General features: G+C 45.3%; 1 protein-coding gene across 1 annotated transcript in view; it reads left to right on the top strand.

Annotated features, from left to right (window-relative positions):
• The window catches only part of PSMB7 (proteasome 20S subunit beta 7), a 558259-nt gene that overhangs the window by 58302 nt on the left and 474005 nt on the right, over positions 1-25952 (top strand). The window contains exon 3 of the mRNA XM_044058618.1: positions 2800-2897. Within this exon, the coding sequence (XP_043914553.1) occupies positions 2800-2897 (98 nt within the window). The remainder of the gene's footprint in view (positions 1-2799; positions 2898-25952) is intronic.

Genomic DNA, 25952 nt, shown 5'->3' with positions numbered 1-25952 from the left:
TTTGCTTGATACTTTACAATTGTCAGGAATGGGCTTGGAGATTTTATACCTCCCTCCACATCCCTATTTACAAAGACCATAGTTGCTTTGTTAGTCATAGCAAGCATCTCCCATTATGGAGTTTTACCTCTTCCCCTTTTTGGATTGGCTATTACTGCCGGGTTCTTCACATAGTGCCTGGCTGTAGTAATTGTGTATTTGAGTGTAAAGGGTGTTTACTTTTATCCATGCTTTGGAGCCTGCCTCCTCTTGGAAATACCTTAAGAGGAGGTGGACAAAGGCAGTCTCTTTTTACCATGGAATGTTTTAAAAATTTCTGGTTTGGATTCAACATTCCAAAATCGGATTTTGCTTTCTCATTAAGAATAGTCTTTTACTCCATTCAGTTTGTCGGAAGGAACTTCTTACCAAGAGAGGGTGGAAAATTTGTGATAGTACTTCACGGGCGAGCAGAGAAAAGGAAGATAATAGCCAGAGACTGCTTTAGGGCTGTGGAATGCATGTCTTCCACCATCTTGTTTTTATCCTTGGTCAGATTGCCTGAGAGACTGTGATCGTACCAGAGATTCATTTAGAAACAACATCCTAGTAGCATTGTCGCCTCACAGTAATACGCTGACCGGTTCGAGACTCTGCTAGAGTGTCTTCTTCATGGAGACATGCTTGAATGGGCATACCTTCGTTGAAGGTTGTGCATTAGGGCTGGCAACTCAGCACGTAAAAATCAACTGCCAATCATTAGCGGACCGGAGTTTCGCTGTGGTGACCTCTAACCGGGAAAAGCCGAAAGACGCAACATCCTAGTCCTGGTTGTAAGTAATTTCCCATCCTACCTTGCATTTCATTTCTAAGGAGCTAAAAGGGTGGCTTATTTAAGGTAGGCTGAATTTGGTAGTTTCACTTGGAAAGCCTTTCTCTGTCTCTCTCTTTCTGAAAATGCACTACGTTCATACAGATATGTTATCGGTCATTCAGCACAAATCTTTCAGAATGCAGGTTGTGCATATTTTTGCCCACTTTTTATGTAAAATGACAACAGCTGATTGCTATTCAGAAAATGTATCTGTCTAGAGTGTCATAGGATTTTCCCACCCCTTTCTCACTGTAGACCACAAAGGTGTCATGGGGCTGGAGACTGGGGGATATAGTAGTGAGAAATCTATGGCTGTGATTGATACAGATAAGGGGAAAGATAAATATGATTGAAAAATTGGTAACATGAAATTGGAATGGTGGTGTGGGATGCAGTATGGATATTTTCTTAAGTGTAATTAGTAATTATACGTTCTTGGCAACAAACATGTGAGTTACTCTGCCTGGTTCTGGTATAGCTCTGTCCTAGTAAAAGATTGAGACAAATATGATGTCTCCCTGCTCTCTTGTGAAATAAGCTTCCCATGGCCCTTAGAAATATCACCCATGCACAAGAATTCATGACAGCTCTGACATTATCTACACAGCACCAGGAGATGTCACTGTAACCATCCCACCTAAACTTCCTCCCCTCCCTCTCTTCCTCCCTTATTTTTCCCCTTCCCTCACATTCCTCTGTCTTTCTTCCTTTCCCACAAACATGCTGTTTTAATTTCCTGAGTAGTACAACAGCATTCAATTACTTCTCTCCACACCCCTACAAATTCTGTCCCCAGTAGTCTTGTACTAATCTTCCTTTTCCCTCCTCTACCTTTCTCAATTTCTCTTCTTACTACTATTTGACAAACTAACTTCTATGTCTGTTTTGCTAGACCACCAGTAACAAGTTCTTCTGCACATACTTCAAGTGTAACTCATTACGAGGAACGTACCTCATTTGGGGTCTTAAAGTTCATGTTCCACATTGAAAGAGTCTGTCACACATTCAGTGTTAGGAATTTTTTTTTTTTTTTTAAGTGAAATCCATGATAAATAGAAATTAATTATGTTCATTAAAGGACCTTCTTTATAAGTAAAACCAGCATATTTTAACCATCCTATGTCCTTCCTAGTTGAAGTTGTTGGTAAGCTGTTGGCAAGTGTTCCACATTATGAAGGCGAGTGTTCCTCATTTTGGAGATGGAAGGTTGAGAGCTATGCTTCTGCATCTTTGCTCTCACCAAATGCTCCTCTGTACCCATTTCTAACTTGTAATACCATTTTCAGTTGACATCTTTTTGTAATACAATCTGTCATTTATTAACCTTTGAAGTGTGTGTATGTATGTATATGTTTGTGTGTGTGTATACATATATATATATATATATATATAATGTGTGTGTGTGTGTGTGTGTGTATATATATATATATATATATATATATATATGTGTATATATATAATGTGTGTTCATATTTGTTCTGTACTTTGAATGTCTTACTTGCACAATTTGTCCTATGTAGTTCGTTCTTGTATAATTTTGGTGAACCTGTGTGTTTTTTACTCTGCACTATGAATGTTTGACTTGCATTATTTGTCATCTGAATCTAATTTTTGTGTAATTCTTTACTTTGGAGCTTTTCTCCTTGGGCCTCCACTGAAAAAGGGTGCAAGCTCAGATGGACTAACCTGGTCAGCAAATGTCAAATATGTATGTGGAATTTGAGTTTGGCAGAGAAACAAGAAGACTGCATGAAATTTGGTCCTTTATTTGCCCCTTGTTTTTCTTGGAACCTGTCATTGCTATGTCACTTTTTTTCATTGTGTTTTACTAGTTTTGTGTAGAGTAAACAAAAATGTGAGAACGTCAGAAAAAGTCCACTTAAAACTGCCTTTTTCTTATGTATGTGCACATCTTATTTCTGATGGCATCATTTTTGTTTTCTTAGGATGGCATAATTTTAGGTGCTGATACTAGAGCTACTGAAGGAATGGTTGTGGCAGATAAGAACTGTTCCAAAATTCACTACATCTCTCCAAATGTTTAGTAAGTAGCATTTTAAAATCAAATGTATACTGTGTCCTGTAAGATTAAGGTGTTTGCCGTTTCCAAAGTTATTTTGTCTGTTGCTGAGGGCTCAGTGTGATCTTGGGCACAACATTACATGGTTAAGATTGTACTAAAAAATTAAATTTTTGTAATGGTCTGTGGAGGAAGTATCACAGTAATTTGAGGTACACTTTGCCATAACTGGCACAGACTAACTTCTGAAAAAGTGAACATTTAAGTTTTGCAGCAAACAGTTCATACTGTTAAGTACCTTATCTAGTTTTTATACTGCATAACTAAGCTGAAAGTTCCAATATGGAAAATATTTTACACAGGTCTGTTTATGACCGGTTTTGTAGCATTTATGGTTATATTTTGTTAATGAAAAACACATTTTTACAAGTTTTAAATCTGTTTCATACAGTGTATAAAAAGCGGATCATATTTGTGGCAATCCATTTCCCTCTACCGGTGCATTAGTAACACCATTTCGGGAAGTTTTGGTGGTATAATACCAACCATAGATTGAGTTTCAGGGGCGTATTGGGGATATTCAGTAAGCTGCATGACTGCATTTCTGTTCACTAGTTTTTAAAGAGGACTTTGTCTCAATTTCAATGGAGTGTTTTGTTTTATATAGTGCTTGCGAGCTTTAGAAGGTTTTAAACTTTGTCTGTTCTTAAACTACTTTTGTTTTGCACAGGTTTAATTTAGCTCTATTCAGGCACATGTTATTAAACCTTAGTTTACTAGGCTAAAGACCACTAGGGGCCCTTATAAGCCTAGCTACACACCCCAAACCATTTGGGTCTCAAGTATAGGGGGGGCATGTTAGTAGGCAGGTAGCTAAGTATTTGTAAGGTGGGTAATATGGATAATACTTTTATCAACCATCTCTGTCTTTAAGGGACATGGTGGGCTAGGCTGGGGAACCTAGTATATCCTATTCATTAATCTGTCCAATACGATATGTGGATCTTTGTGCCGATTGTTGGATCGGAGTTGGCAGTAGCAGTGCTGCACCTTTGAGCCTCTCTAAGACTTTTTCATTATATAATGCACTTTTCCCCTGTAGTTACCTCAGATCTCTTTTTGCGATTTTAAGAAGCATGATCTATGGTCTCGCAGCTGAATGCTTTACCTAATACTTGTTTTTCACCAGTTTTTACTTGGATGTATTATCTTATTGCTAGCCATAGTTGGTCACTGCTGCTACTGTTCAGAGTGCATTTTTCGTATGTTATGCATCTTTGAGACTTTTTCACTTTACGTTCTATTGACCTTTATTTCCTCTTCTTCCACTTTAAGCTATTAACATCTCTCTCCTACTAATGTTAAGCATTTAGAGTTTTACATGAATAATTTCACAGTTTTAGAAAGTAGTTGGTGTGCCATTTTGAGAGTGACAGTTTAGTACTATTAGTGTGGTGTGTGTGGAAAATGGAAAAACTAGTCTTAAATGTACCATGTGTGGACTGAAGATTTTCACAAAATTTACGTGACCTGTGCTTCTCAGTTCTCACTTAGCAGTAAGTTGTGAAATCAGTGCTTTGTTCAGACCAGACCTAGAACTTTGGCAGACAGGAGGATTAAGTTGATTTGGAAAGGCCTCATTGCACCAGTTCCTGACATCTGCAAACATGAAAATACTCTGGATAAAATTATCTCCATTTTCATCTTATTCTTAATCTTACCATCTGTCAGTCATTCCGCTGGCCTCAAACAATCTGCTTAGAAGCAGAGACTGATGTCCTTCTCTTCCAATGCTGCAGTATTTAACATGTGGGTTTACTCCTCTAGCTTTGCATACCTCTGGCCAGTTGCAAATGTTTTCAGTCCCTATGTGGTGCATAGAATGTCTGACGTGGCTTTAGCAACATGGGCCATATAAGTGATATCAGCACGCACCTGCCCTCAGAACTTCTCAGCCGCCAGTCTTACGCCAGGTGGTCTGGCTCTCGCGGTCATTGCATTCAAGAAATCTGATAAGTACCCCTTACTTATGTTGCCTGTTCATGTCATCCAGAAAAGGCAAGTGTAAGTGTGGCCGGTACATACCTCATAAGGAAGCACATGACCAGTGCCTTTTCTGCTTGGGTTGGTCGCAACACCACAAGGCCTGCTCTGTTTGCCAGGCGTTTGTGCCCAAAACCTTGCGTAGTCGTTTGCATGCGCTTAATTTATACCTAGAAAATCAGAGGTTAAGCAGATTATGTTCGGGATGAAAGCTTCATCCAATGTACCTTCGGAACCGCCGAAAAAGAAGGCCAAGACCCATACGGCCTAACACTACCACTGCGCCTCTTCCTCCCGATCCTCAGCCTGTGGCCAACGTCTGCCTGGTAGAGGAATCTGGTACCGCCATTTCGGATATAGCAGGTACCTCCATGGAAGCTGCACAATCCTGGGTGGATGGCTCGTCCGTAAAAGCTTTACTGACGTCTGTCCCCGACACGGGGAGGGGGGGACAGCAATTTCTGTGGGTCTTTCGGATCTCTCTGGTCTTTTACAGTTTACAGAATCTAGGCCTTTTTCCCCATTAGCTAGGCCCCTTAAAGAAGAGAGCGCTTCTTTCCCTTCTGAAAACATGCCTGACTAGCAGGCTTTCAGTCAGTTTATTCAATGCTTTTATGGCCCTACGGCCTTTTTCTGCAGGGAGTGCTAGCATTTCTTCTCCACTGTTGAGCCCTAGGCCTTGGCCAACAGACCCTACTATTACGGAAGAGGAAGAGCTATCTGGTCCTTCCTCTGAAGAATCACTATCACATTCATCCCAAATCTCTTCCCCCTTGGGGTATGGATCCCCAGAGGAACAATCTGTTGATCCTGACTCCCCAGCCGAGGATCTAACTTTTTCATAAACCATCTCTGAGATGACTGACTATTTCAAGTGGGAATCCTCTGAAATAACGGCGGTCCAAAAAAGATATGACCTTATTCAGATGGATTCTCCAAGCCCGTTTGCCATTCCTACAATCTTGCCCGTCTTCCTGGATGCTTTCTCCCCTGCATCCTTAAATACAAACTCAACCTCCTGCCCCTCGCAGGCCGGATAGACTTTATAAAGTTCCTGATACTGCCAGGCACCTCCTTAAGTGTCCTTCTGCAGATCCAGCCGCTATCACCATTTCTACAGACAAGGCTTCTTAGCTCTTACCCACGATTACCATACTCCCTGCTGACAAAGACTGTAAAACTATGGAACACCTGAGTAAGAAAATTTACACCTCTGCTACCTTGTCTTTTAGAGCCACAAATTGCCAAACTCACATGGCGAAGTACGCTTTATCCCTCCTGGATAAAACCACTAAGGAATTGGCAGATATTCCAGACTGTGCTGCCAAAGATTCACTGACTTCCTTCTGGCCCTTACCTCCCAGGTTACCAGGCACTCAATCAAGTGCATTTATGATGATGCAGAAGCCACCTTTGTCTGCAGCATCAGCTTCTGCATTAAGGAGATATTCATGGTTGTTTACAATCGCTTCCTGAGGAGGACTTTAGGTCAAAGTTCATTGATGCCTCCTTGGGCAATGCTGCATTGTTTAAAGTGGATGACCTCTTTAAGTCACTCCAGCAGAAAGGACAAGAAATGCAGGACCTAAAACACTTGCCGATTTCCCCTATACTGAAGTTTCAAAGAAATTACCCAGCAAGAACTCCAGTTCATAAGAAAGCACTCCCGTCCTGCTGCTTCTGCAAGGCATAGAAAGCCTACATGGAAACAACCTCCTCCAGCTAGTACTTCCTCCTCTATCAAGAGGCTGCCCTTTCAAGATAGGGCAGGTAGCATTTGACGACCCGGTAGCATTTGACAACCTGCCAACCTTGCCTCCTCCATCCCCTCCCTTTCTACCTTTGTCAGTCCATCTCTCTCCCTACCTCCCTGTGGAGACTTGCATGACATCAGAAAAATGGGTTCTGTCTATCCTTCAGAAAGGTTATTTCATGTCTTGGCTGAACCCACCTAAAAGAAAAGGCATCCCACAATCTCCATCACAACAACTGCACCTTCTGCAACCTGTGTTGCAAGCTCTGGTGGCTCACGGCACCATTGAACCAGTACCTACAGTAGGAAAAGGAAGAGTTTTCTACTCCAGAATTTTTTATGGTCCCCAGAAAGGACTGGACCTTGGAGGCCTATTTTAGACTTGTCCCATCTCAATCTATTCCTACAGGTCCCAACCTTCTTCAGGATGAACCTTCTTCCCCCTCCTCCCCCAAGGGTTCATGGCTACTCTAGATATAAAGGATACTTACCTTCACATCTCCATAAGATCCACATACAGGCAATACCTGAAGTTCTTTGTGGGCTATTCTCACTTTCACTTCTCTGCCTTGCCCTTTGGGCTTTCTACTGCACCCAGGGTTTTCACCAAATGCTTGGCTCCAGTGATTGCTTATTACAGGACAAAGGGGTTCCCTTACCTGGATGACCTGCTAATTCAGGCAGGCAACTGAGACCCCTCCTACACATTCATTTTGTAATGTTCCTCTTGCAATCTTTGAGATTCCAGATAAATTCCCCAAAATTCCACCTGGAGCCCACTCAAGACATTGACTTCCTCAGGTGCAGAATTTTCAGACCTCATGAAAGCCTTCCTTCCCCCCCAAAAGGTGGAAACCCTGACAGAATATCTGCTTCTGGTACTCCAAGAGACTGAATTTGACAGCAAGGCAGTACCTCAGGCTCCTGGGCTTCATGGCAGCCACTATCCCTATGCTACCACTAGAAAGACTATATATATGAGAAAGTTACAGTGGTATCTCCGGTCAGTCTGGACACAACACTCCCACCCTCTGGAGTACAGGATCATCTCCTCCCATGCTTCAAACTAGAAATCCAGTGGTGGCTGGCACAAGTGATCCGCAACCCAGGTCTTCCCTTACCCACACAGGTCATGCATACAGATGCCTCATATTTGGGCTGGGGAGCAACTGTGAGCCATCAAAAAGTGCAGGGGCTGTGGCCAGAGCCACACAAAGAAGAACACACCAGTCTTCGAGAGATGAGGGTAGTTCTTCTGGCCCTTTGAGACTTCCTACCCTATCTCCATCAGGGTCCCTTGAAGATCTTCACAGACAATACCACGGTTCTGTGGTATCTCAAACAGGGAGAGACCAAGTCATACCTCTTTTGCAGACAGCTCTTCTAATATGGGAACTGGCCACCTCACAGTGAGTGACTTTGCAGGTGGTCTACATTCTCTCTCTTCTCAACTCCCAGGCAGATTATCCCAGCGGAACCATCACAAACCACCACGAATGGATGCTTCACAGGGATATCTTCTTGGATTTAGTCCACCGGTGGGTATTCCTCTAATAGACCTGGTTGCCTCCACCATCAACAGGCAACTTCCTGGTTTTTGCACCAGGATGCCAGACCCATAGGCACTAGCAATAGATGCCTTTTAAATTTCATGGAAGGAGAAGTTTATTTCTTTCCCCCTTCCCACTAATTCAGAAGGTCCTGCTGAAAATTAAGCAGGACAGACTAAAAATCTTGTTAGTGACTCCCCATTTGACCAAGACAGCACTGGCTCCCCTGCTGCTACAGCTGTCCAAAGGCAATTACCACAAGTTGTCTGTCAGAGTGGACCTTTTCACACAACACAAGGGATCCCAGATACACCTACAATGGCCGCTACTTCCTCACTCTGTGGCTGATGGGATTCTGATCCCTTTCAGACATATTTGACTAGGACATGCTAAATGTCCTGCAGGAGGCCAGGAAACCAAATACCAGAAAATTCTAACCTAAGTGGAAAAGGTTCATTATATGGTGTCACAGTAGACTGTTGGACCCGCTTGCGAACGAGAGTCCTTTATTGCCGTCTTACCTGTGTGAGCTACTGCAATCAGGCTTGGCTTATTCTTCCACTAAAGCTCACTTGTCTGCAATTTCAGCATGCCTTCCTCTGGAGCCCCCATTAGCATCCAGACCCCCTGCTAAGCTTTATCTCAAAGGGGTACTCCACTTCAGACCTCCCAGAAAACCATCCCCTCCACCGTAGGACTTTAAATATGTGTTGGAAAACTTTACGCTTCCTCTATTCGAGCCAGCAGACAAAGCCTCTCTAAAACATTGTATGTGGAAAACTATTACTTTTGGCCTCAACATCTGCCAGAAGGGTCTCTGAGCTACAAGCCCTTATGGCTATTCCACCCTTCTTAGTTTTCCACAATGACAGGGTTACTCTTGGAATTTAACCCTTCCTTTATGCCCAAGGTGGTGAATGACCTGTACCCGAATTAGACCATTTATTTACCTACTTTTTTCCCTAACCCACAGGGGGACAGTGAGTACTTCACTCCCTGGCTGTTCATAGACAACTCTGGTTTTATCTGCATAAAACCAGGTCTGTCAGACAGGCGGACCATCTCTTGTCTCCTTTCATCCCATAGCCTTGGGAAAGGCAGTAACCAAACAGACCATTTTTGTATGGATTTCCAAAGCCATCGCCTTCTGATACCAATACCATGGAAAATCTTTGCAAGGCACTGTCGGGGCACACTCAAGGGCTTTGACCTCTGCAAGAGCCTTCTTCAAAGGCCTTTGATACCTGCTTTGTTCTGGAAGGAGCCACTTGGTCATCAGTACATGTCTTCATCAAGTATTATAAACTAGACCATATTTCTAGAGCCAGTGCGGGGTTTGCCAGGGCAGTCCTTCATGGATTCCTGGAAACTGCTTCTAGACTTCCTCCCCACTCACATTAAGCTTTGGCAGTCTCACACATGTAGACTACGGCAACATTGGAATAGAAAAGCTTAGAAAAGTTGTGTAAAATCTTACCATAACCATAGATGTCCTTCTCTTCCATGTTGCGGTATTCCTTCCCACCCTCCTGTTGCATTGCATTTCCCTTTCTGGATAGCTCAAGACTGGAATTGTCCTTCCTAGGACTGGCTCCGAATGGGACTTTCAGTTCTGAGGGCTGGTGCATGTGGACGTCAGTTTTATGGCCCATGTTCTTGCAGCCACGTCAGACTTCCTATGCCCCACATAGGTGCTGAAAACTTTTGCATATGTAGAATACTGCAACATGAAAGAGAAGGGTATCTATGGTTCTGGTAAGATTTTACACAACTTTTTCTTTCTCTGAGAAGTCGGGCGATACATCTCTTGATCTTCCAAAAAAAAGATTTGTTTCAGGTAACCCCTCGATTCCCTCCTCATAGTTCCCCACTTCTGATACTGACTCCGAGGATAGAGAGGGTTTCCCACTGTCCCTTGGGAAAGCTTCTCTGTTCATGAAATTTTAGAACTTATCCACCTAAGGGGAGCATGATCCATAGACCTCCCCCCTCAGGTTGAGTAAGTATTGTTGGAGGCCTGTAGGGTCTGAAGTGTGAAGGTGTCCCAAGCTTGTGCCGCTTAGAGTCTGACCATTGCCTTAGATTCTTTACTGGGGGGAAGAAAAGTTGTAGGGTCTTCAGAGAGCTCCCTTTTACAGGCTGTTGCCACAATGGTAGAGTCTACCGCAGGGGATTTGGCTGAATATCCCTTCTCCTTGGGGAAGGGAGTGCCCCAGAGGATCTAGTCCAATTTTATATTGGACTACCTCACGGGTATTAAGTTCCTGCAAAAGATCTAGACACTGATTAAGCTAACTAACTTGGTGTCTAGGAGATCTTTTGCAGGAGCGTGACACCCGTGAGGCAGTCCCATGTATATTGGACAAGATCCTCTGGGGGGGGCCCTCCCTTCCCTAAGGAGAGAGAATATTCGGCCAAATCCCCTGCGGTAGACTCCATCACTCTGGCAGCAGCCTGTAAAAGGGAGCTCTCTGAAGACACTACATCTTTTCTTCCCCCAGTAAAGAATCTAGGGGGGTGATCAGGCTCTGAATGTGGCATATGCTTAGGACACCTTCACACTTCAGACCCTGAACTATGCCACACACGAACAGGTTCCAGAGAAGTTTGTCCCAGCAGGGGGGTATCTACTCTTTAAAATCCTATTCATGCTGTAGTCTGCTACTGTGGGTACCATGTACAAAATTACAAACCTCTTCACACCCCTAATGAATAATGCAGCAGATGGAGTGACCTGGGCAGTCGGAACTGACTATAGCAATAATGCGCCATGCCTGACCACATCTTTATGACTTGCAGACCACTTTTAAAGCATCCTTCATAAATGCTCTGTTCAACAGGTGTTCCTTGTTTGGCCAATTAGTGCAAGAAAAAACTGTAGAAAAATGAGCAAAATAGCAAGACAGTCTGCCATCAGACTCAAGTTCGAGGTCCCACAACAATGCTACATTTATATAAATGAAAATAAACTATAGCGATGCAATCTCTGTTCCAAACTGTGCAGAGACAACTGCAGCTGCAAACATTATACATCCAGTCATTATTAGTCAACCATTACATAGCTCATTCAAATCCTGCCTTCTTTTAAACCTTGTTCCTCCTGTGCATTTTTTTTTTTAAAAACACCTTTATTGAATTATCACTAGTAACATGGGCACATTTCATTTATACAAAAGTAATCAAACTGTATTAAATTAACATTGTGAGGTCCCCACTCTGGGCCAGTAATCAAGGAGCCTGAATCCTCAGACACTGGAGAGGGGCGTTCACTTGAAACAAAAAAATGGATACACTCAGTATTTCCAGATGCAGACCTCTCTGCATCGAGCACAATTTCCCTTAAGAACACACACACACTTAGCCCAGGTACACTCAGTATTTCCAGATGCAGACCTCTCTGCATCGAGCACAATTTCCCTTAAGAGCACACAGGGAACACACTTAGCCCAGGGTCTGGATTTCTCTATCTGTCTCTTCCCCAGGTCCCCAGTCTGGCTTTCCACTGGCACAGCTGTGTTTAGCACCCTCTGTGAAACCAGTGCTGTGTGTCCCTGCTCCAAGTAGCTGACGCACACTCTTGAGATTTAATTTTTACGCACACACCTGGGAAAGGCTGGCACAAGTTGGCTCTACCAACTTTGCCCAGACTATAAGGTAGATTCACTGCCATCAGTCAGTTGCTATAAGGGTCTTAAAAGGGTACCCAATTATACTGGGTGGAATATAATAGTACAAATGGTAATGTTGACCCAAACAGCAAGGCTTTCAGGAGTTTATCACCAGATATATGCAAATACTTTCAAGGCGTAAATATTTTCTAAAAAGGACCAGGTGCAATGCAGTTAATTTAATTTAATAATAAATAGATATTTTGTATTTTTATGTGCAGTTAAATTTCTTACAGGTCCAGCCCCCCCCCCCCTTCCTGGTTCAGCAGGCACTGTCCCCATGGAAGCAGCCCCAAGGAACGCTGAGATCTAAGCAGTGGACTACCTCCACTTCAAAACCAGGGAGTTCTAAGCCACCCCCTTTTGGTAAGAACTCACTGACTTTTTTTCTCCTCCCGACCTCCCTTCTGCCCACCTTCAATTACCCCTAGGAGGAAAACTCTCCTTTCACTCAAGCACCTGGGCCACCATTACCAAGGACCAATGGGTTCTGAATATTGTGTCTCTGTTAGAAATTCTCCTTCCACACCCTTCAAACTCCAAAAGGGTTCCCAGATCTACCAACAAATCAGTGGGCAGAGGCTCAAAAGCAAATCCATTCCCTGCTCTCTGAGGGCAGTAGAACAAGTTCCTACAGAACAGATACGCCATGGCTTCTACTCCAGACCTTTTCTGGTCCCCAGAAAAGAGGGCACCTGGCGCCCCATCCTCTATCTATTCATTCTAAACACTTTCCTGGTAATCCCAAAATTCAAAATGCTCACCCTCCAGCAATTGCTACTGATGCTCTTCAAGGACACTTGGCACTAGCCACATTAGATCTGAGAGGCTTGCCTCCACATTCCTATCGCGGGGAATCATGCAGGAAATATCTCCACTTCAGGGCAGGATCTCAACACTTTCAGTTCTCTGTGCTTGCCTTTGGCTTGTCTACTGCTCCCAGAGTTTTCACAAAATGTCTGGCTCAGGCCATTGCCTTTTGCAAACAAAGAAATATTCAAATTTACCCATACCTAGATGACTTCCTTATTCAGGCAGGCAGCCAGGAAAAACTGCTCAGGCACCTGGCCTTATTTACCTCCCTAGGGTACACAATCAACGAAAAGAAATCCAAAACAGGTGCCCACCCAAAGGATAATGTTCCTGGGAGCAAGTCTGGACACAGCATTCACATGGCATACCTTACACCACAGAAACAAATTTTCCTGACAGCCTACTTCTCTCATCTGGCCACCAGTCCTTAGCTGTCTGCAAGGAAGATCCTTCAAGCTCTGGGGTTCATGGCATCTTGCATACTACTCATCCCATATGCCAGACTGCATATGAGGAAACTTCACTGGTACCTAAAGAAACTTTGGTGTCAGCACTCTCAAGACCTGGAAACACTTCCACCTATAATTCCTTGTCCACCAAAGAAATTCCTTTCTGATGCAACAGCATGCTCCCACAACAAGGGACTGCCCTTATACACTTACCACAGATGCATCAGACTACACTTGGGGTGCACACCTAGACGGCAGGTGCATACAGGGCCAATGGAGCCCCCAGCAAATCCCCCTGCACATCAATCAAAAAGACGATTGCTGTGCAGCACGCTTTGATAGCTTTCAAAACCCTTTTCTCTCCAGGGGTTCTCCTGATCAAAACAAACACCACCACTGTGATGTGGTATATCAACAAGCAGGGAGGGACTCGCTCCTACCCTCTGTGCAGGTTGGCCATGACGGTTTGGCTCAAAGCCTCTTCCATGCAACTCCACCTGTTGGCACAATTCCTACTGGGCTCTCTCAACTCCCTGGCAGGCCAATTAAGCAGAAACCTTCTGGACCCACACAAGTGGCAGCTCAACGGAAGTACCTTCACCATAATAACTCAGAAATATGGAACCCCGAACCTCAACCTATTTTGCTTCCCAAACCAACCATCAGCTCAGCAAATTCTGCACCAGGGAGCATCACTGCATGGCTTGGAGAGTGGATGCCATGTTCTTCACCTGGGACAGTCTGTCTGTCTCAATGCCTTTCCTCCCCTTCCTTTCATCCCCAGGGTACTGCTCAAAGTAAGGGAGGAAAAACCAAGGACCGTTCTTATAGCTCCAGACTGGCTCCGACACTGGACCCCTTGCTGCGCAGCCTGCCCCCGCTGCCTCCATAGCATCTTTCTCATTCCAAATATCCTGACCCAGAGGGAAGGGGAATTCATGCATCCCCAATTGCAGATGCTCAGTTTGGCAGCTTGGCTTTTTCCCTAATCCTGAACCTATCTTCCATCTTCAGTAAACAGGTTCTGGATGTTATCCATGAGGCCAGACGTCCTAGCACCAGAAAGTCTTGTACAGATAAATGGAAAAGGTTTTGCACCTGGATCCAGACTAAGGGGTGCAAATACTGCACAGCACTGCATCCCTCTCATCCTGGATTACTAGCTGACCTACTACACAGTGGCCTGTCTTTCTCCTCTATAAAAATTCATGCCTCTGCTATTTCTGCTCATTTTCCCACTGAGCAGCCCCTTTTCTCACACCCTTTGATCAAACAGTTTTTCAGAGGGGGCTAGCAACTTGAGGCCCCCCTCAGAAGGGCACCAGCTTGGGACCTTAACATTGTATTGGAAAAAGCTCACCCTGCCTACTTTCAAACCAGCTTCTTCTACAGAGCTAAAATTTCTCTCCTTGAAGACAGCATTCCTTCTGGCCATCACTTCAGCCAGAAGAGTCTCTGAGCTGCAAGCACTCATGGCTATGGAAACCAACTTCCATGCAGACAGGGTGTCCCTCAGAACTAACCCGTCGATGTTCGTGTTTCACTGCTGCAGTCATTACACTTTGGTTACCCTGCTGTCAGGCAGTCCCGCAGTGGCCATAGTTCCAAAGTCTTGGTCCGGCGTCTGCTGCTGTCGCCTCCTCCCTGACGTCAGTGCGTCAGGAGTGTATAAGAAGCAGCCAACACCATTTTCTTCAGTCTTTCTTGCTGCGCGGTGCCCGAAGCAAAAGCAGTTAGCAAGTGCTGGTCGGCCGACTCCTGAGATATCAATTTCGATTTTCAGAACTGAAATCTTCAATAAAGCTAAGTACCCCGTTGGGGAAACTTTTTTTTCTTGCCTCGGACCGATGTCAGTAAAAGTTAATTGTATTTCTTGTGGGAAGCAAATACCTCAAGGATTTTCATTCTTACTGTATTCCATGCCCAGGCCCAGATCACGTCGCTAGTTGCCGGTTTTGTGCTAGATTTAACAAACGCACTATTAAACATCGGTTTGATTTTGCTCACCATTACTTTGGCCGAAGGTTTAATTATACCATGCCGTCGGAACAACCGACCGGAATTCACAAAAACCGCAAAGATAAGGAGATGCAGACAGTCATCCGAGGCCCAAAACTGATGACGAAGCCTCTTCTAGGCCAGTCGCCAGTTCTCAGTGAGGCATTTTCGCAGCCCCTGACACCTGCTACCTCAGAGCCGCAGGCCGCGACCGACTCCCACGTGGAGTTGCCTAGGCCTGTGGATACTCAAGGTGTTGGGCTTATGGAGACTAACCCTTCAGATGGCTCTGGAGCCGCTGAGCAAGCATCGGCTTCTGAGGGTGTTTTCAGACTTTCACAACTTACCATTGCATCTACAGCAAAGTCTAAAACTACATTAAAGACAAAGAAACAAGTACAATATTCACCTGGACAGGCCTCCATGCCTAAAAAGCAGATGCTCAAAATGGCCGAAGACTTAATTACTCTGATCAGGGGTTCCCATCCCCCTCCTGATAAAAGGCCTAGGCAGGATACAGACTATGATTCCTCTGACCAGGTTTCAATATATTCTGATTCCTCTTCAGACCAGGGATACTCTTTACCCCCCTATGAGGACTCTGATGCTGAAGAATCAATTCCTTCAGCCTCTCCTCCTGAGGATTACTCTTTTAGGGAAACTTTACATACCATCAGGGAGCATTTCCATTGGGAGGGCCAGGATTACTCAGAATCCAAGAAAAGGCTCAGAGACTTTCTTTTCTTGCCTCAGCACAGGCCCCTTGTTATTCTGCCAGTGTTTGATATTGTGGACGATGTGTTCTCTGAATCCAGTTTAAATCCAGATTCTTTACCCCCTGCTCCAGTCAAGCCAGACAGGTACTACAGAGTCCCTGACTCTCGCAAATTTCTTTATATAAACCCTGCTGCTGACCCAGAAAATATTTCCCAGATTCCCAAAGGGATAAAGGCCTCCACGGCTAGAAATCCAGTTCCCTCGGACAGGGATTCTAGAGCATTAGACAGATGAGGGAAGAAAGTTTACACCTCTGCAACTTTAGCAGTAAGGGCTTAAAATCAGGTTGTTCTGCACTTGTACTCATTTTCTGTTTTAACGGAGACAGTAAATATTGTTGATATTTAAGCATGTGAAACTGGCAGTTTAAATTAAATGCAGGATTTATTGCATGCAGCTGAACAAGTGGGAAAGCATACTTTGCAATGTGGTTTTGATTCATTAGAATCTGTGATTCGAAGACATGCTTGGTTAAAGGAACAAACCTTACCAGATCATGTTAAGGCAAAATTATTGGATGCTCTGTTACAGCAAGATATTTTATTTGGTGTTCAGGAAGAAGAGGTATTAAAGAAAATGGAGGATAAGGCAACATCTATGCAAACAGTGAAGGATTTCTTACAGGTACAGCCACCAAGATTTAGCAGGAATTGGCCTACGAAAAATTGTTCCTTTCCAGTGTCAGACAGGCCACAAAGAGGCAGATCTCAGCCCCAAGGCTCTTGTAGACCACGACAGTGGGGTGCTTCAACCCCAAAAGGAGGTGAGGACAAGTCACAACCTTACAGGAAACAGTCCCAATTACTTCCCCCTTCCAATGCCAAACTATTCCCTTTTGACAGCTCACTTTTTCACAAAACTGGCAAGCAATCACCCAAGACAAATGGGTGCTGAATATTGTGTCTCAAGGTTACAGGTTCCACTTTCACACTTTACCAAGGCTAAAAGGTATGCCAGACCTGCCACGCAAACAATGGGCAGAGGCACAAAAACAAATTACAGCCCTCATGGACATGAGAGCTATTCAAAAAGTACCACAGCAGGAACAAGGACAATTCCTGGTCCCCAGAAATACTAGACCTTTCCACTAAATTCTTACCTGGATGGTCCGAAATTCAAAATGTTGACACTACAGCAGCTCCTTCCCATGTTGGGCAAGAAAGCTTGGCTTGTTACTTTGGACCTCAGAGGCGTACCTGCATGTCCCCATCAAACAAAATTGCAGAAGATACCTCAGATTCATAGCTGGTTCAATGCACTACCAATTCTCTGCACTGCCCTTTGGCTTATCTACTGCGCCCAGGGTCTTCACAAAGTGCCTGGCACCAGTAATTGCATTTTGCAGACAAAAAGGAATTCAACTATATCCATACCTGGATGACTGCCTGATTCAAGCGGGGAGCAAGGACTTTCTTCTAAAGCATCTGGCGTTTGTAAAAAAAAAAGTTGTAAGTTGCCTACGGTACACAGTAAACGAAAAGAAGTCAAAACTAGTGCCCCTCACAAGAGATAATATTCCTGGGTGCCAGCTTAAATACAACAGCCCAGATGGCTTATCTCATGCCAGACAAACAAGGACAACTGACTCGGTATTTTCAAATGATGGCAACAAAGTCCCAACACCCTGCAAGAAAAATTCTGCAGGCCTTGGGATTCATGGCATCCTGCATTCTACTAATTCCGTATGCCAGACTGCATATGAGGAAATTACAATGGTACCTAAAAAGTGTTTGGACTCAACACTCTCACAGCTTGGAAACAGTAATACCACTAATTCCCTGCCTACAACAGTAGTTTCGATGGTGGGCACAGGCATGTCACCTCAACAAGGGTCAGCCTTTCACTCTCTTCCCACAGCCAAGCAGACTTTAACAACAGATGCTTCGGATTACACCTGGGGAGCACACATGGCAGGAAAATGTATTCAGGGCAAACGGACCACAGACCAAATGCATCTTCACATCAATCAAAAAGAGATGTTGGCTGTACAGAATGCCCTAACAGCTTTCAAGGACCTTCTGCATCCAGGACAATTACTATTAGGCAGACAACACCACCATAATGAGGTAGATAAACAAGCATGGGGGCACTCATTCTTACCCCCTGTGCAGACAAGCCATGACCTTGTGGAGCACAGCTATAACTTATCAAGTTCATCTGCAAGCACAATTCCTGCCAGGAAAGAAAAATACTCTGGCAGAAGACTTGAGCAGAAACATCATGGATCCTCACCAGTGGAAATTAAATCCACAAGTTTTCAGCATGATAATACAAAAATGGGGGTGCCTGGACATAGATTTCTTTGCCTCACCACTGAATTGCCAACTACAAAAATTCTGCACAAGGACCTATCACACGCAAGCATGGAAAGTGGATGCTCTTTCGTTCAGCTGGAAATGCCTAAACGTTTATGCCTTCCCACCTCTGACTCTCCTTTCAAAGGTACTCCTAAAAGCCAGACAAGACAAGCCACAGATGATTCTGATTGCTCCAGACTGGCCACGCCAGCATTGGTACCCAGTCTTAAAGAACTTGGCTCAAGGCCCACCTTGGATTTTGCCTCAAATTCCACACCTTCTGACTCGGCAAAACAATCAGATCCTGCACAGTCAGCTCAAAACCTTATCCCTGGCTGCATGGCAGATTCATTAGCCAAACAGACAACACCTCTATCTAAAGCTGTTATGGATGTCATTTTGGAGGCCGGGAGGCCTAGCACCAGGAAATCTTATTCAGAAAAGTGGAAGAGATTCTGTGCGTGGAACCAGGCTCAAAGCCTTGACCCTCTTGTTCCTAACACTCCTCAGATACTACAATACTTAACTGAGATGCTGGACAAAGGACTATCCTTCTCATCCATTAAGATCCACGCTTCTGCCATTTAGGCTCATTACAACACAGATCCTCCTATTTTCTCTCATCCATTGCTAAAGCAGTACCTCAAAGGGGCTAAAAACATAAGACCACCCCGGAGAGCACCAACTCCTACTTGGGACCTCAATTTTGTCTTGGAAAAATGCACTTTACCTCCTTTTGAGCCGGCCAGTTCAGCAGAATTAAGATATATATCATGGAAAACTGCTCTGCTACTGGTAATAACCTTAGCACAAAGAGTCTCAGAACTGCAGGCACTAATGGCAGTGGAGCCTTTCATCATTTTCCACCAAGACAGGGTTTCTCCAAGAACAAACCCTTCATTTATGCCTAAGGTGGTATCCAGTGTGGCTCTTAACCAAAACTATTCACTTGCCAACAGTTTATCCAAATCCCCAGAATAAAGGGGAGAGAATTCTACATTCTTTGGACATACACAGGCAATTACGCTTCTATTTGGACAAAACAAAAGCTTTCAGAAAAACTTGACAATTGTTTGTATCTTGTGCTACAAGATCACAGGGAAAGGCTATTTCAAAGCAAACCATTTCAAAGTGGATAGGACACTGTATCAGGTTCTGCTACACACAACATGGGAAACCTACCATCTAACATTAGACCACATTCCACCAGGGCAACTGCAACTTCTACTGCCTATCTTAGAGGAGTACCTACCAAAGACATTTTGGAAGCTGCAACTTGGAGTTCAGTGCACACCTTTACCAAGCATTATCACTTGCCTGTTTACTCTACTCTAGATCCAGAGCTGGCTTTGCCACTGCAGTGCTGCAGGGCCTCATAGCCACACCAAATCCTCTCTAGAACCAGCCACCCTGACTCTGCTTTGGGATTCTACCCAAGTGTAATGACTGCAACAGTGAAACACTATGAACATAGTACAGTTTCGTACCTACCATAAATGTAGATGTTGGAGTGTCTTCACTGCTGCAGTCCTGGTAACCCACCCGCCATCCCCTCTTTCATAGCTGGTTCTTATCTATAACTTTCTACAGTATACTACTTGTGTGGTGATGTTAAGTTGTCAATCTCGCCTTCATTCTTGCTGGATGGGTTCGGAGCCGATCCTCAGCTCTGACTCGGCGCTTGCTAAGCTCGAGAGCTAATTTTACCAGCTCGAGGCAGCCCTATATCCCATGATGCAAGGCAGAGACTACCCAGATCTCGTTTGCCACTTCGCTTACGAGGTGCCTCTTTTACCAGCTCTAGGTAAGTTTTTCTTCATATTAAGACTTTTAGTCTCACCCATTTTAAATTTCATAACCTTAGTTGTTTTGTGAACCTCAATGTTTATTTTAACCCTATTCCCGTTGGTGTTCCCCTTTTTTCGGGTTATTTATCCCCTTCCCTAGATTAGGCCTTGGGCCTTTCCTAATTTTTCCTGTCGGGGATTTTGTATGTGTTTGAGTGTGTTGTATCCCTGTTTAGTTTTAGTTTATTGGATTGGGTGTTATTTGTGTGTGTGTGTCTGTTTTTCTTTCCTCAACACAGCTATGTCGAAGGACACAAAGGTCTTGGGCTTCAAGAAGTGTGACTCGTGCTGTCAGAAGATGTCTCTGACAGACGGTCACACTTCTTGTGTTACTGCATGGGACCTCTGCACCTGCAGGACTCTTGTGTTGTCTGTCATGCCGTCAGCCCAAGAGTCCTGCAGGAGCGCAGAAATAAATTTAATATTGAGGGGCTTATTAAAGCCTGAGAGCTCCGCAACTAAGTCGGCTCCAGGGAAGCCCTCGAGACCTGTCAAGCCTTCGGCTGCAAGTCCCAAGCTGTCGGCTACAGGTTCTGCTTCAGTGTCGATCGGCTCCGGCTGGAGCCGATCCTTCCATTTTAGAAGTCACAGTATCTGCTCCATCCGGCGCCGATACTGCCAGATCTAGACACTGTGTCGGCTTCGGCTGGAGCTGACGTATCCTTGGCCCCTTCGGCTCCACCTATCTCTAAAAAGAGATCTCGATCCCCCTCGTTGGAATCGATACGTTCGGCTCAGAGATCCCCCCCGCTCTCGGAGCGGAGCCATCGGAGCCATTCTTCTGTCATCCAGGCTGATCACGACCTAGAGAGAGTGGTGAGTAGACTATTAAAGTCTCAGGCATTGGCCCAAATGCTCCATAGCCTGTCTCAACAGACGGTAGCTATTTCACATCCACCTAACATTCCTCCTTCGACTCTTACAGAGCTCGGAGCCGTGACCGTTGTGGCGTCGGAGCCGATGCCTCCTCCTTCGGCTCCGTCGTCCTCCGCTCCGATTTCCATTTCCTCCTTGAGGCCTTCATTGGAGGGATCCGGGCGTCTGGTCTCTCTCGTCGTCTCCGAGGGGGCGAGTGGCATTGGACCCTTGTCCGACCCCGTTCCCTCTCGGGGCTTTGGCGTTGGTGAGCTCAGCCCCGACATCTGCCTCGGAGCCTTCCCTCTCTGTGAGGCCTGGAGTTCCTATCTCTTTGGAGCGGGAACCTTCTGGTCTCTCTGGGGGAGCCTTCGAGGTGATGAGGAGTGTACTAGCCCCTGGACGTAGTAAACTGTCAGTTCCATCAGCTCCTCCCACTACAGTGCCTGCTGACGTCTCTTCCCACTCTCTTGCTCCCGGACCCAGAGATCCAACGCCTCAGGTTTCCCCATTGGGAATATCTTCCTCTTCCGAGGCTTCTCCTGATCCGTCAGGTGAACCTCCGCGTAAGAGGACTTGTAAGAGGAAACATCTAGACTCCCCCGAGTCTCTTACATCTGATACTGACTTGGATGAGTCGGAGGGATCCCCAAGGTCCTCCTCTGAGGGATGTCTCTTTCTCAGACATCCTTGAACTTCTTAAGCAGAGGGGGAACTGGCCCTCTCTTAATCCTTCCGAGGACGAGTCAGTATACCTGGAGGCGTTCGGATCTCGACCCTCCACCTCCTGGGTGTCTCCACCTTTCGACCCTCTTATGGACGTGGTGGCTCGGAAGGCGTGGATGGCCCCGGATTCGGTGGAACCTATTCCTAGGAGGCCTTCTAAATTCATTACGGCCCCACCTGATGGGCAATATTTGACAAAAGGTGTCCCGGTTGATGCCATGGTGGTGGCTGCAGCCACCAAGAAGGAACTAGCTGATCCTTCAGTACCTGTCCATCCTCCCAACAAGGATTCTAGGACTATGGACAGGTACGGCAAGCGGATTTTTTCTTCAGCGACCTTTGCCATGCGATCACTGAACTACTTGTGTCACTTCACCCGCCTTCAAAGAGATGTTCTTAGAGTTGGGAGAAGTTTTACAGGATCCGTCAGCTGCTGGGTCTCAGGATAAGATTAGCTCACAGCTAGGAATCCTAACCTCCATTGTTAACTCCTCCATGCGGCTCATTTCTTATGCAGCCGATGGAGCGAGTAGGGCCGCAGGCACAGGAGTGGCTTTAAGACGTTAGTCCTGGATGCTGCTTTGTAATTTTTGCAGACCCCTTCAAGGCGTCCTTCACAAACTCCCCTTTTTGATGGTTCGACCTTGTTCGGACCTCAAGTGAAAGACACTGACTAGATGCGAACAAGATGGCAAGACTCTTTCTGCCGTAGGAGTCAGTTTCTCCACCCCTTCAAGACTTTACCCAAAAGGTCAGAAGGGAGGGAAAATGTGGTTCCGCAAATCTCAAGGAGTCGTGCCTGACGCACTAGGTCAGTTTACCCCCAGAGGCAGAGGGGGTAACAGACGCCGCCCTAGGGGCAGAGGGGGTCCGCAAAATCAGCGTAGCAGAGAGCCTCTTTCTGACAAACCCTTCCAGCATCCCTGAGATGTTGCCCGATTGTCCACCTTCGGAGGCAGTCGGGGGAAGATTATCGCTGTACCCAATAGCCTGGCTTTCCCTTTCTCAAGACAAATGGGTACAGTCGATTTATATCAGAGGGTTACAAAATTCCCTTTATTCAAACCCCAATTCAGCAAAAGGGAACCCTTCCAGACGTTCCACCCGGTCTAAGGGAACTAGCAGTACCAGAAATATCAAAACTGCTAGCAAAAAGAGCCAGCCAGCCAGTCCCAGCAGACCAAATAGGATCCGGAATCTACTCCAGGTTCTTTTGAGTACCAAAAAAGTCAGGGGATTGGAGACCAATATTAGATCTGAGCAAACTAAACAAGTTTGTAAAGAAAACAAGATTCTGGATGGTCACGCTTCAGTCCATTCTACCCTTTCTGGGCAAGGACAATTGGATGTGCTCGGTAGATCTTCAGGATGCGTACGATCACATAAAAATTCACAGGCGCTCCAGAAGATTTCTCCGCTTTCGGCTGAGGACCAGTCACTTCCATTTCAGGGCCCTGCCCTTTGGACTCGCTACAGGACCCCAGAGTGTTCACCAAATGTATGGCAGCGGTTACGGCTCACCTGAGGCGTCAAGGATTCCAGGTGTTTCCATATCTAGACGACTGGCTCCTCACTGCCACAACCGGGCATCAACTTCTTCAAGCCAGAGATTACACCATTCACATTTGCAGAGGGCTAGGGATTTCTATAAATTTCGAAAAATCTGCCTTGTCAATCTATTACTTTTATAGGCGCAAAATTGGACACCGTACAACTTTCAGCAAAGTTAACAGACCAAAGGATCTTGGATATTCAAAGTCACGTCCAGGTGATTCTTCTCAGCAACAAAATTCAGGCCAGATTTGCTCTGAAAGTATTGGGTCTTATGGCGGCCGCCATAACACTTCTTCCCTTTGCCCGCTTTTACATGCGTCTTCTACAATGGATGCTATTCGCCCAATGGTCCATTCAACAACTTCCCATGCGTCACAAGATCACAATAACTCCAACTTGCAAAAGGCATCTGACCTGGTGGATATCGTCCCCTCAAGTCCATCAGGGCAGACCCTTTGTTCCTCCTGCCCCGGTCGCCACTGTTACATCAGACGCCTCCCTGATCGGGTGGGGGGGGCATTATCAGGGCAGGATGGTCCATGACACTTGGCAACCTTTCGAATACCATCTGCACATAAATGTCCTACAGATGAGAGCAGTGCTTTTATCGTTGCAAGCCCTCAACGACTCTTTTCCCCTGGGAACTATTGCAGTCCAAACGGACAATATGTCCGTAGTGTGGTATATCAACAAACAGGGTGGAACCAAGTCCTATCCACTTTGTCGAGAGGCTCTCAGACTGTGGCAGTGGGCAATCTCTTCAGCGGTTTCTGATAGCAACGCCTATCCCCGGGAAATCCAACATCATAGCGGACAGGTTGAGCAGAGCTAGTCTCATGCCTCACGAGTGGTCTCTCAAACAATCAGTGACTGAAGAGATTTTTCAGGAGTGGGGCCTTCCTTGCTGCAACCTTTTTGCTACACCTCAGAACAGCAAATGCCCAGACTTCTCTCTCTCTTCCCCCTTCCAGGCCATCCCCCCAGAGACGCTCTAATCCAAGATTGGCCCCGGGGACTTCTTTATGCCTTTCCCCCCTTTCCTCTGATACCTCAAGTAATTCAGAAAGCAACCGCCTTGAGAGCCAAGTTGATTCTCATTGCCCCTTATTGGTCTCTACAGATATGGTTTCCGTTCCTACATCGTTATCTCTTGGTGCAGCCATGGCATCTGGACCCGGTTCCAGATCTTCTGACCCACCAATCTGGGCAGCTGCACCAATCCATACCCTCTCTCAACCTCACTGCTTGGTTGCTCCACTTCCATCCTTAGCCAGGCTTCCTATGATTTCTAATCCCGTCCGGGATATCATAGTAGCTTCCCTTAAATCTTCTACCAGAAGGATTTACACTAGTAAATGGCAATGTTTCTCCTTCTGGGCAAAAGCTAGGAATATAGACCCCTATACTGCTCAGATTCATTCGGTCTTTAACTTCCTAGCTGAGATTTTTCATTCAGGATCCTCTTCCTCCACAGTAAAAGTTCAGCTGGCAGCCATTTTGAATTTTCATACAGGCTTTTTGGACCACAACATTGTCACAAACTTTGCAAGGCATTCCTTCGAGGTATCTTTTTACTTAAACCTCCGATTAGAGACCCCCCCCCACCACAGTGGGATCTAAATTTAATTTTAACATCCTTGATTCTCCCCCCTTTCGAACCTGCGGCTGCCTGTTCATTGAAATTTCTTTCTTGGAAGACACTCTTTCTAGTCTCCTTTAATTCTGCCAGGAGAGTATCTGAGCTTCATGCTCTCTGCATTCGTCCTCCCTACTTAATCTTCCACAAAGACAGGGTTTTACCCAAAGTGGCATCGCAGATTAACTTAAATCAATCCATTGATCTTCCAGTTTTTTTCCCAAATTATTCTGATAGAGCGGAACAAAAATGACATTGTCTTGATGTTCACCGCCAACTCGGATATTATCTAGACAAAACTAAACATTTTAGGGAATCTGATCAACTGTTTCTATCCTATGGAGAGAACAGGAAAGGCCTTCCAGTTTCCAAGGTGACTTTATCTAGATGGCTGTCTTCTGTGATTACTTACATTTATCAGCTCAGAGGCAAAGAGTTGATTTCTAAGCCAAAAGCCCATTCTACCAGAGCTCTAGCTACATCTACAGCTTTTCAGGTTAGACTTCCAATAGACAGTATTTGTGCAGCAGCCACATGGGCCTCTCCTCATACCTTTGTTTCACATTACAAATTAGACTTGGCCTCCAGAGACAGAGTGAATTTTGGTTCCACCGTTCTCGGGAGTCTGTTCCATTGAGCCACCCAGGATAGAGGTGCTAGGGACGTGGTCCCATCCAGCAAGAATGAAGGCGAGATTGACAACTTAACATTAAGAAGTTATGTACCTACCATAACGTTCCATGTTAGTTGTCTTCTCTCGCCTTCTTTCTTGCGTCCCGCCCTCCATCCCCCTAGCCTGGTCAGACCGAGAAGATTATACCTCTTTTCTTAAGAGGCTTTATCCATTTTCTAGCTAATTGGCTTCTAGTGTCACTAGATTAGGTTGATCCCTTTCAGAGGATTATGTCATTTTTACTATGGTTACTTTTTCTTCCTCCTCTACGGTTGGAAGAATATATTCTATAATTTTCTTAGCTACCAAACGAGATCTGGGTAGTCTCCGCCTTGCATCATGGGATATAGGGTTGCCTCGAGCTGGTAAAATTAGCTCTCGAGCTTAGCAAGTGCCGAGTCGGAGCCGAGGATCGGCTCCGAACCCATCCAGCAAGAAAG

Source organism: Protopterus annectens, chromosome 16.part0 (assembly GCF_019279795.1).
Source record: "Protopterus annectens isolate FY-2018-M chromosome 16.part0, PAN1.0, whole genome shotgun sequence".
In the NCBI taxonomy this organism is placed as follows: domain Eukaryota; kingdom Metazoa; phylum Chordata; order Ceratodontiformes; family Protopteridae; genus Protopterus; species Protopterus annectens.
Note: the sequence above shows the minus strand (reverse complement) of the source record. Positions and strands in the feature narration are given on the sequence as shown.